This window comes from Antennarius striatus, chromosome 22 (genome assembly GCF_040054535.1).
Source record: "Antennarius striatus isolate MH-2024 chromosome 22, ASM4005453v1, whole genome shotgun sequence".
In the NCBI taxonomy this organism is placed as follows: Eukaryota; Metazoa; Chordata; class Actinopteri; order Lophiiformes; family Antennariidae; genus Antennarius; species Antennarius striatus.
This window is the reverse complement of record NC_090797.1, coordinates 16,475,541-16,487,918: the sequence shown is the minus strand read 5'-3', so window position 1 is coordinate 16,487,918 and position 12,378 is coordinate 16,475,541. Positions and strand designations below refer to the sequence as shown.

The 12,378-nt window shown below is 48.7% G+C and overlaps 1 protein-coding gene across 6 annotated transcripts in view; it reads right to left on the bottom strand.

The window, feature by feature from the left end:
• Positions 1–3,008: 3,008 nt before the first annotated feature.
• Positions 3,009–12,378, bottom strand: part of dennd5b (DENN/MADD domain containing 5B) — a 53,913-nt gene continuing 44,543 nt past the window's right edge. For 4 of the 6 annotated variants that reach the window (XM_068307029.1, XM_068307030.1, XM_068307031.1 and 1 more), the window contains 5 exons: positions 11,962–12,149; positions 11,366–11,448; positions 7,968–8,094; positions 7,316–7,490; positions 3,009–7,119 (listed from right to left, as the gene is read on the bottom strand). In XM_068307029.1, the coding sequence (XP_068163130.1) occupies positions 6,870–7,119; positions 7,316–7,490; positions 7,968–8,094; positions 11,366–11,448; positions 11,962–12,149 (823 nt within the window). In that variant the 3' untranslated portion in view covers positions 3,009–6,869. The remainder of the gene's footprint in view (positions 7,120–7,315; positions 7,491–7,967; positions 8,095–11,365; positions 11,449–11,961; positions 12,150–12,378) is intronic. The other 2 variants (XR_011034165.1, XR_011034166.1) reach the window with 2 other exon arrangements.

Sequence of the window (12,378 nt, the reverse complement as noted above, 5' to 3'; positions counted from 1 at the left end):
GCTTCATGTTTTTCAAAATCCCATTCACTCTCTCCACAATACCTTGACTCTGAGGATTGTACACACATCCAAATCACTGCTTGATTCCTAACTTCTGCAACATGCATCTCACGGGTTTATCCACAAACTCCTTTCCATTGTCTGAACTTATTCTTAGTGGAATCCTGAACCTCGGAACGATTTCATGGCAAAGAAACTTTACAACAGTTTCTTCATTTTTGTGTTTGGATGGTGTCTCTTCAACCCACCTGCTGAATCAATCAATCAACCAACATATACCTCTTCCCTTGCACTGGTCTCACCATATCAACATAGTCCATGACCAGGTGTAGAAAAGGTCCTTCAGGTGCTGGAATATGTCCAGCAGGAGGTGTTTCTCCTTTTCCAATGTTACTCTTTAAGCATGTTTTACATCGGCCAATCACTCCATCAACATGTTGATGTAGTTTAGGAGCCCAAAAATTCCATTCTCAAATTTTTCTCATCATCGCCTCTAGACTCATGGCCTACCCCATGAGCCTCATTGATCAGTAAAGGTAGGAGTCCACTAGGAGCAACAAATAGCCCCTCGTGGTTTCTCCACAATCCTTCAGCATCCTTAGAAGCTCCTCTCTGAAGCCATGAATGGCATTCTGCTTCTGGAGCCTCTTCCTGTAACAATATCAAATCTTTACAAGTTATTTGTTCCTCAAGGTCCACAGCATGAGTTACCATTACAGCTTTATTGTTCACTGAAGCTGCACTTCTAGAGGCTTCATCTGCTGCTGCATTTCCTTTGGCAACCCATGAATCATTTTTCTGATGTGCAGCACACTTTATTAAGGCTGAGGATCTTGGTTTCATCATTGCCATTAATAATTTCCTGATCTGATTACGGTGCTGATGGGAGAGCCATCAGTTTTTCTGAAACCTCTTCCCTTCCACGCTGCACCAAACAAATGACACATCCCATGTGCATAGGCAGAATCCGTGTAGATGTTAGCGTTTTTACCCTCTGCATACTCACATGCACACGTCAAAGCCTTTAGTTCTGCCAACTGGCTGGAACACGGCTGCACACACTCTTCCATTGAACAATCTCAGTTCTGCCATGTTTGAACTCAATAACTGCACAACCTGCTCTGAGTGCTTCCCCATCTCTGTAGCAGGAGCCGTCCACGACAGAGTCATGTCGGCTGACTTTGTCAGTGTCTAACTTCTTCAGGGGATACCGACAGTCATGCAAGCATTTCCAAATATGGTCTAACAGTAATCTTCATGACCTGGAGACTTCCTGGGGCCACCTTCACGAGCGCTGAATAATTTGACAGACACAACAATCCAGATCTTTGGTTCCATGAGATGATATTATTTTATTATATTATTTTATTGTATTATTTTATTGAATTAAAAACTTTCCACCACAAATGTCTTTATTAATAGTAATAAATCAGACTGGTTAAGGGAAGTATTCATGCTTTTCCAGAAACACGTCCGTGTGGAGCCGGTAGTGGAACTGGGGCGGTTCTGGGACGGAGTGAAAGGCTATCTGGGTAGATTGCGTCTAAATGCCACCAAGATGCAATCAGTCGTGCACCTATTGACTAAACACGTGGAGAATCCTGTATCCTGTGTTGGATGAGCTCGGTTCACACTCTGGTCTCATGTTCTCAAGAGCACGCTTCAGTAGGACCAGTGCTGATGGTCTCATGTTCTCAAGAGCACGCTTCAGTAGGACCAGTGCTGATGGTCTCATGTTCTCATGAACACGCTTCAGTAGGACCAGTGCTGATGGTCTCATGTTCTCATGAACACGCTTCAGTAGGACCAGTGTCGATGGTCTCATGTTCTCACGAACACGCTTCAGTAGGACCAGTGCTGATGGTCTCCTATCTTTACCAGTGTATCCAACTTTAAGTGGTTTGGCTGGCTGGATTGCACCGTTTAAAGGGTCGGATCTAGCCCACGGGCCATAAACTGCCCCCCCCCCCCAAGAAAGACAAGTGCCCAGCAAGAAGATGGACAGAAGTAAGGAGACACCCCCTGTAAAACTCAGTGGTATGTAAGTTGGTCGTCCTCCCATGGTATTTACTTGTACGTCAATCCTGATCCCATCTTCATATATTATATTTCTTCTCAATTATTTTCTGTTACGCCCCCCCATCAAGAAGAAAACAATGTATGCCCCTCCACGCTCTGTCGCGACTATAAATAATATGAATTGTCTATAAAATTGTTATAAGTACACCTCTGCATAACATTGTATTCTTAACATGAAGTAAAAAACAAAATTATGTCCTGCAGCATGTTTAACATGTTTACTGTGTTAAACATGTTTACTGTGTTAAACATGTTTACAGTGTCTAAACATGTTTAACACTGTATAAGAAGATGTAGAAGAAGAAGAAGAAACATGTTTAACACAGTAAACATGTTTACTGTGTTAAACATGTTTAGACACAGTGAAGAGTTCCTTCATCTAAGACTCCCTCGCCCACCTGACAATGAGAGCAACACTGCCACCTACTGCAGTGGATGTGTAATTACACTTCAGTTCGGCAATAGAAGCACGTTCCCCAGGTCACGGGGGGCGCCCCACTATTTGAGAAACACTGATCTGTTACAACATGGAGCCGTTTGTGTTCTGGTTCAGAACATTTAGTTCAATTTCAAATTTACCTTAGAAAAATCACAATACTGTTTACTTCATATACTTATTTGATACTTATTACTGTATATGTTGTATTTTCAGGATGGTGGTGCAGTGGGGACAGTCGTGGCTTCACAGCACCAAGGCTGTGGGTTCGAGTCCTTTCTGTGTTTGTATGTTCTGTGTGTCTGCGTGGGCTTCCTCCCCCCGCCACAAACACGCAGTTTAGGTCACTCCAAATTGTGTGTGTGTTTGGTTGTCCTCTATGTGTGGCCTGTGATGTGCTGGCGACCCATCCGGGGTATCCCCAGCCCTTCGCCCATTGCCAGCTGGGACCGGCTCCAGCAGAAAAAAGGGACAGAAGTTTTATGTCATAAACCTCATTTCACTCAAATTTATTGTTTTTCTGCAGTTTATGTACGTGACCTGTTTACACACACGTTCGTGTACGTGACCTGTTTACACACACGTTCGTGTACGTGACCTGTTTACACACACGTTCGTGTACGTGACCCGTTTACACACACGTTCGTGTACGTGACCCGTTTACACACACGTTCGTGTACGTGACCCGTTTACACACACGTTCATGTATATAAGCCGTTTACACACACGTTTATGTACATGACCTGTTTACACACGTTTATGTACGTGACCTGTTTACACACACGTTTATGTACGTGACCTGTTTACACACACGTTCGTGTACGTGACCCGTTTACACACACGTTCGTGTACATGAGCCGTTTACACACACGTTTATGTACATGACCTGTTTACACACGTTTATGTACATGACCTGTTTACACACACGTTTATTTACATGACCTCTTTACACACACGTTTATGTACATGACCTCTTTACACACACGTTTATGTACGTGACCTCTTTACACACACGTTTATGTACGTGACCTCTTTACACACACGTTTATGTACGTGACCTCTTTACACACACGTTTATGTACGTGACCTGTTTACACACGTTTATGTACGTGACCTGTTTACACACACGTTTATGTACATGACCTGTTTACACACACGTTTATTTACATGACCTCTTTACACACACGTTTATGTACGTGACCTCTTTACACACACGTTTATGTACGTGACCTCTTTACACACACGTTTATGTACGTGACCTGTTTACACACGTTTATGTACGTGACCTGTTTACACACGTTTATGTACGTGACCTGTTTACACACGTTTATGTACGTGACCTGTTTACACACGTTTATGTACATGACCTGTTTACACACGTTTATGTACATGACCTGTTTACACACACGTTTATGTACATGACCTGTTTACACACACGTTTATGTACATGACCTGTTTACACACACGTTTATGTACATGACCTGTTTACACACACGTTTATGTACATGACCTGTTTACACACACGTTTATGTACATGACCTGTTTACACACACGTTTATGTACATGACCTGTTTACACACGTTTATGTACATGACCTGTTTACACACGTTTATGTACATGACCTGTTTACACACGTTTATGTACGTGACCTGTTTACACACATGCAAACATGTTGCGTGTTGAACACAGTGTTTCAGTGTAAGGGGTGTACATGACAACGGACACGTCTGGTGGCTCGCTGTGAGCGGGACGCTCACCACTCTGATGGAGGTCAGTTCTACTTCCTGTTTTAGAGGATCCATCAGGTCACATGATCACGTCACATGATCACATCCACAGTGGTTTGGTGTCGAGTTCAGGAGGGTTCTCAGTGGAAGAGTCTGATGTGTTCTGTCAGAAACCGACTGAGGCGCAGCGACAGACATTAAATCGTGTTTCAGTCTGTGGATAATCCCGTCTGTGGGATTACGGGTAGCAGCAGGAGACGGGGTTAAAACACGAGTAGAACATACAAAGAATGTGTGAATGTTTCCAGTGATTCCACAGCTTCATCAAACTTAACGTAGAGTCACCTGTTAAACCAGGACGTCCACACGGACAGCTGTGTCCCTAAACACGTGTCGGTACACCACAGCTAAGAACACGGATTAAATCAGACGTCATGATGGCAAAACCTTTAATACGGAAAACATCTGAACAAAACCTGGTTTTTATCCATGATTCCAGTTCTTAATACATGCAGTTTGTATTTGTCTGAAACACCTCCTTTTGTATCTCACTGAAGCCATTCTCCATCCATGCAATATATTCCAGAGGGTTCTTTAAACTAAATTCAATGAAACGACCCAAACCACCATGAATGTCCATTTAACAGAGAAATAAATGAAACGCCCCAGGTTTGACGAAATGCAACTCTTTTTTAGAGTGACATTGATCAAAAATTGAATTAAAAAGATTCAGTAGAACTTCTCAGCTTTCTTTTTTAAAAATAAAAATGAATTATATATTTAAGTGAAAAGTGACGAGGGAATGGGTTATTAACTCGTCTGGACCGCTGACATTAAAACGCTCCACTGGTGAAAATAAAAAACAACATCTTGGTTCTTTAAAATGAATCTTATGGTTTTGCTATTCTTGAACACTAGCTAACTGTTATTGATCATTGATTTAAACCCAGGGTACCATCACACTAACTGTTATTGATCATTGATTTAAACCCAGGGTGCCGTCACACTAACTGTTATTGATCATTGATTTAAACCCAGGGTACCATCACACTAACTGTTATTGATCATTGATTTAAACCCAGGGTGCCGTCACACTAACTGTTATTGATCATTGATTTAAACCCAGGGTGCCGTCACACTAACTGTTATATCAGTAAAAATGAGTGTTTTAGACCTGAAGAATTACAGGATACATCAGAAACCTGGGGGTCACCTGAAAACTTCAGGTTGGAAGAGATAGAAAAATAAAATGGAGAGCAAACATACTTCAGGACACACACACACACACACACACACACACACACACACACACACACATGCGCGCGCACTTCATGTTAACTCCAGGTTAACTCCAGGTTAACTCCAGGTTAACTCCAGATTAACTCCAGGTTAACTCCAGGTTAACTCCAGGTTAACTTCAGGTTAACTTCAGGTTAACTTCAGGTTAACTTCAGGTTAACGCCACTGATGACATTTTGGTGTATTTTAATTAAAAAGTGATTTTCCAGATTTCTCTAGACTTCAAATTCCATGAAATCTGCCAAACGAACAATCAGACAGATGAACATACCCCCCTCCCCCCCCGTCACATCCGAGTGTTAAAGATCTTTAGCCAGGGGACAAGGTTTAAGATTTAAACCAAAGCTGGACTCAGACCACAGGAACAGTTTAGAACTTCTAGTCAGTTTGCATTTCAAAGGTGGACAAACTACACAAACTGCATGAGCACACCGTCACACGTGAACATGATAGTGCTCCACGTGAAAGGCTAGTGTTAACACCATCACTGGGGTCTGCACACGTCTGGACGACAGTCATGCATGTTCTTTCCAGAGGGCTGGAGGTGAGACTCAGCGGTAGTATGTTGGTCGATCATTGCTTATGTATGGATGGATGTATGGATGGACCCCCCCACATTATTAACACATGGTCTGGATGGACCCCCCCACCCTAAATCCTACACATTAACCTGTGTGAGCAGCTCAGGACTGAAGGTGTGTCTACAGACGCCTCTCGTGATCAGATCATCTCAGCCAATAAGGTGTCGGTGATGTAACGGATCAATCACTGGTGGCGGTGATGTAACGGATCAATCACTGGTGGCGGTGATGTAACGGATCAATCACTGGTGGTGGTGATGTAACAGATCAATCACTGGTGGTGGTGATGTAACGGATCAATCACTGGTGGTGATGTAACTGATCAATCACTGGTGGCGGTGATGTAACGGATCAATCACTGGTGGCGGTGATGTAACTGATCAATCACTGGTGGTGGTGATGTAACGGATCAATCACTGGTGGCGGTGATGTAACGGATCAATCACTGGTGGTGGTGATGTAACTGATCAATCACTGGTGGTGGTGATGTAACGGATCAATCACTGGTGGCGGTGATGTAACGGATCAATCGTCTGTTCTGACCAGAGGTTGTTGGTTTGAATCCCTTCTGGAAACGTGTTGGTAAAAAACTAAAATGAAGATCCCAGAGCGGATGGAGTATTAGTTGTTATCCAATCAGAATGGTCCCTGAGCCTCAGTCGGCTCAACAGTTCTGCCCCCCATCAGGGCTGATTCACAGGGGGGGGGTTCTCTTTGGTAACACTGTTCAGTCTTCATCTCCTCCTCTCATTGGTAGGACGTCCTGGAGCTGGGGGTGGGGCTGAGGTGCAGCGTGGGGTTTCCCCCCAGGGGCTCCAGGCAGATGCCCCTGACCAGTGAGGCGTCCAGCGTGAGGGGGTAGGCGTGCAGTGTCTCCAGGACCCCCCCCAGAGTGCTGACGGCGGCGCGGTCCCTGAGCAGCGCGGTGTCCTCGTACATCTGCAGCGTCACCGGACACCCCACCAGCAGGGGGGGCCACCGGGGCAGCAGCCGGTCCCTGCAGAGGAAACAGAGTCACACCGTTGGGATGGGTCGACCTCCACCGCTGGGGGGGACGGAGCAGACGGACACCCCTACCAGAAGAAACGTGTTTCTTCTTCTAGTTTTAAAGGAGAGCAGTAAACCCCCCCCACATAAAGGATCATTATCAGGGGGTGTCGGTGAGGGGGGGGCAGTGCTCTGCAGACACACACCTGGCCCCCAGACACACCAGCAGCTGGAACTTCCCGTCCTTGCCGATGTTCCTGGAGGTGGAGTTGATGGCGGTGACGTAGTGGCAGAGCGACAGGTACGGGGCCCCCAGGGGCCCTGAGGTCTCCTGCGGGTCCCCCACCTGGTCTGAGGACTTCATGTAAGCCACGGCCTTCTCTGCAGAGGGAGGGGGCCGCGTTAGAACCTTCAGGGGGTCTCAGGTTCCACATCTCAAAAGCTTCACATTAAATACACAGAATTACTGCTAACGGCCCTGAGGATACTGCAGTACAGACTGAGTACTGCAGGAAGTACAGACTGAGTACTGCAGGAAGTACAGACTGAGTACTGCAGGAAGTACAGACTGAGTACTGCAGGAAGTACAGACTGAGTACTGCAGGAAGTACAGACTGAGTACTGCAGGAAGTACAGACTGAGTACTGCAGGTAGTACAGACTGAGTACTGCAGGTAGTACACCCTGTGGGACACACTGGTACCTCATTCTGACACGTTAACATTATTAACCCATAGTTTATCAGTGAAACGGGAAAGAAGCCGACAGGAAACAAAAAGATGAGCTTCACCTCTAACCCCCCCAGCAGGAGGTAAACTAACCCCCCCAGCAGGAGGTGCTGCTGTAGCCCCACACTCACCCATGAAGTCCCACAGGAACACAGTCTTCTGGAAGAGCCGGGCCGACCTGAAGCCATGATGGAAGAAATGCTCCAGAGCCCCCACCAAGCTGTTCTCCCCACACAGGAGGACGGTCAGACTCCCCCTCTGCAGGAAGACCAGCAGAGGAGCCCATCAGCTCCAGGTTCACCATGACACCTCTAAATAAGTCACCAGGTGGGACAGGAAGTGGAACAGAAGCCAAAGCGAGGCTTCAGACACCCCGAGGAACACCAGACACCCTGAGGAGCACCAGGCACCCCAAAGAACACAAGACACCCCGAAGAACACCAGACACCCGGAGGAACACCAGGCACCCCAAAGAACACAAGACACCCCGAACAACACCAGACACCCTGAGGAACACCAGACACCCTGAGGAACACCAGACACCCTGAGGAACACCAGGCACCCCGAACAACACAAGACACCCTGAAGAACACCAGACACCCTGAGGAACACCAGGCACCCCGAACAACACAGACACCCTGAAGAACACCAGAAACCCTGAGGAACACCAGACACCCTGAGGAGCACCAGACATCCTGAGGAGCACCAGACACCCTGAAGAACACCAGACACCCTAAGGAACACCAGACATCCTGAGGAGCACCAGACACCCTGAGGAGCACCAGACATCCTGAGGAGCACCAGACACCCCGAAGAACACAAGACACCCCAAAGAACACCAGACACCCCGAGGAACACCAGACACCCTGAAGAACACCAGACACCTTGAGGAGCACCAGACATTCTGAGGAACACCAGACACCCGGAAGAACACTAGACACCTTGAGAAACACCAGACACACTGAGGAACACCAGACTACCTGAGGAACACCAGACACCCTGAGGAGCACCAGACATCCTGAGGAGCACCAGACACCCTGAAGAACACCAGACACCCTAAGGAACACCAGACATCCTGAGGAGCACCAGACAGCCTGAGGAGCACCAGAAATCCTGAGGAGCACCAGACACCCTGAGGAACACCAGACACCCCGAAGAACACCAGGCACCCTGAGGAACACCAGACACCCCGAGGAACACCAGACACCCTGAAGAACACCAGACACCTTGAGGAGCAACAGACACCCTGAGGAACACCAGACACCCGGAAGAACACCAGACACCTTGAGGAACACCAGACACACTGAGGAACACCAGACTCCCTGAGGAACATCAGACACCCTGAGGAGCACCAGACACCATGAGGAGCACCAGACACCCTGAGGAGCACCAGACATCCTGAGGAGCACCAGACAGCCTGAGGAGCACCAGACATCCTGAGGAGCACCAGACACCCTGAAGAACACCAGACACCCCGAAGAACACCAGACACCCCGAAGAACACAAGACACCCCAAAGAACACCAGACACCCCGAGGAACACCAGACACCCCGAGTAACACCAGACACCCTGAAGAACACCAGACACCTTGAGGAGCACCAGACACCCTGAGGAACACCAGACACCCTGAGGAACACCAGACACCCTGAGGAACACCAGACACCCTGAGGAACACCAGGCACCCCGAAGAACACAAGACACCCTGAAGAACACCAGACACCCTGAGGAACACCAGGCACCCCGAAGAACACCAGACACCTTGAGGAACACCAGACACCCTAAGGAACACCAGACATCCTGAGGAGCAACAGACACCCTGAGGAGCACCAGACATCCTGTGGAGCACCAGACACCCCGAAGAACACAAGACACCCCAAAGAACACCAGACACTCCGAGGAACACCAGACACCCTGAAGAACACCAGACACCTTGAGGAGCACCAGACACCCTGAAGAACACCAGACACCTTGAGGAGCACCAGACATCCTGAGGAACACCAGACACCCGGAAGAACTCCAGACACCTTGAGGAACACCAGACACACTGAGGAACACCAGACATCCTGAGGAGCACCAGACAGCCTGAGGAGCACCAGACATCCTGAGGAGCACCAGACACCCTGAAGAACACCAGACACCCCGAAGAACACCAGACACCCTGAGGAGCACCAGACATCCTGTGGAGCACCAGACACCCCGAAGAACACAAGACACCCCAAAGAACACCAGACACCCCGAGGAACACCAGACACCCTGAAGAACACCAGACACCTTGAGGAGCACCAGACACCCTGAAGAACACCAGACACCTTGAGGAGCACCAGACATCCTGAGGAACACCAGACACCCGGAAGAACTCCAGACACCTTGAGGAACACCAGACACACTGAGGAACACCAGACATCCTGAGGAGCACCAGACAGCCTGAGGAGCACCAGACATCCTGAGGAGCACCAGACACCCTGACGAACACCAGACACCCCGAAGAACACCAGACACCCTGAGGAACACCAGACACCCCGAAGAACACAAGAGACCCCAAAGAACACCAGACACCCCGAGGAACACCAGACACCCAGAGGAACACCAGACACCCTGAAGAACACCAGACACCTTGAGGAGCACCAGACACCCTGAAGAACACCAGACACCTTGAGGAGCACCAGACACCCTGAGGAACACCAGACACCCGGAAGAACACCAGACACCTTGAGGAACACCAGGCACCCCGAAGAACACCAGACACCCTGAAGAACACCAGACACACTGAGGAACACCAGACTCCCTGAGGAACACCAGACATCCTGAGGAACACCAGGCACCCCGAAGAACACCAGACACCCTGAAGAACACCAGACACCCTGAGGAACACCAGGCACCCTGAGGAGCACCAGACATCCTGAGGAGCACCAGACACCCTGAAGAACACCAGGCACCCTGAGGAGCACCAGACATCCTGAGGAGCACCAGACACCCTGAAGAACACCAGACACCCTAAGGAACACCAGACATCCTGAGGAGCACCAGACACCCTGAGGAGCACCAGACATCCTGTGGAGCACCAGACACCCCGAAGAACACAAGACACCCCGAGGAACACCAGACACCCCGAGGAACACCAGACACCCTGAAGAACACCAGACACCTTGAGGAGCACCAGACACCCCGAAGAACACCAGACACCCTGAGGAACACCAGACACCTTGAGGAACACCAGACAGCCTGAGGAACACCATACACCCTGAGGAGCACCAGACTCCCTGAGGAACACCAGACACCCTGAAGAACACCAGACACCCTGAGGAACACCAGACAGCCTGAGGAGTACCAGACATCCTGAGGAACACCAGACACCCTGAGGAGCACCAGACATCCTGAAGAACACCAGACACCCTGAGGAACACCAGACACCCTGAGGAACACCAGACAGCCTGAGGAGCACCAGACACCCTGAAGAACACCAGACACCCTGAGGAACACCAGACACCCTGAAGAACACCAGACACCCTGAAGAACACCAGACACCCACCTCCTTCTCCGGCCGGTGGAAGTGTTTGATGATGTTGTTCACCGCCTCACCGACGTACTCCTGGATCTGGACTGAGTTCAGTTCTGGAAGCAGAGAAGAACCATCATGGAGCTGATGGGCTAAAACATGTTTAAACATGGTTAAAACGTGGTTACAACATAGTTAAACATGTTTAAACATGGTTAAAACGTGGTTACAACATAGTTAAACATGTTTAAACATGGTTAAAACGTGGTTACAACATAGTTAAACATGTTTAAACATGGTTAAAACGTGGTTAAAACGTGGTTACAACATGGTTAAACATGTTTAAACATGGTTAAAACGTGGTTACAACATGGTTAAACATGTTTAAACATGGTTAAAACGTGGTTACAACATGGTTAAACATGTTTAAACATGGTTAAAACGTGGTTACAACATGGTTAAACATGTTTAAACATGGTTAAAACGTGGTTAAAACATAGTTAAAACATGTTTAAACATGGTTAAAACGTGGTTAAAACATGTTGATGACTCCTGATGACGACTAGCTGAGAACATGATGTCATACTAGTTGTGTGTGGTCACGGGGGGGGGGGGGGGCAGGTACTGACTGACTCCTCGTCCAGATGTGGATGTGATGCTTGTGCGTCGGGTGGGGGAGGGCGAGCCCAGCAGTGGGGGGGTCCGACAGCCTCGCCCCGCCTCCTCCTCCCCGCCGGGGGAAAGCAGCTCCCCGATCAGAACCCTCTCCAGACTGCCGTCGTCCACGCCCCTCCCCAGCCACCGGCCACAGGGGAACCTGGAGGAGACAGGAAACCAGTGGAGACTGGTGCACTAGCAGGAGAAACCAGTGGAGACTGGTGCACCAGCAGGAGAAACCAGTGGAGACTGGTGCACCAGCAGGAGAAACCAGTGGAGACTGGTGCACCAGCAGGAGAAACCAGTGGAGACTGGTGCACCAGCAGGAGAAACCATTGGAGACTGGTGCACCAGCAGGAGAAACCAGTGGAGACTGGTGCACCAGCAGG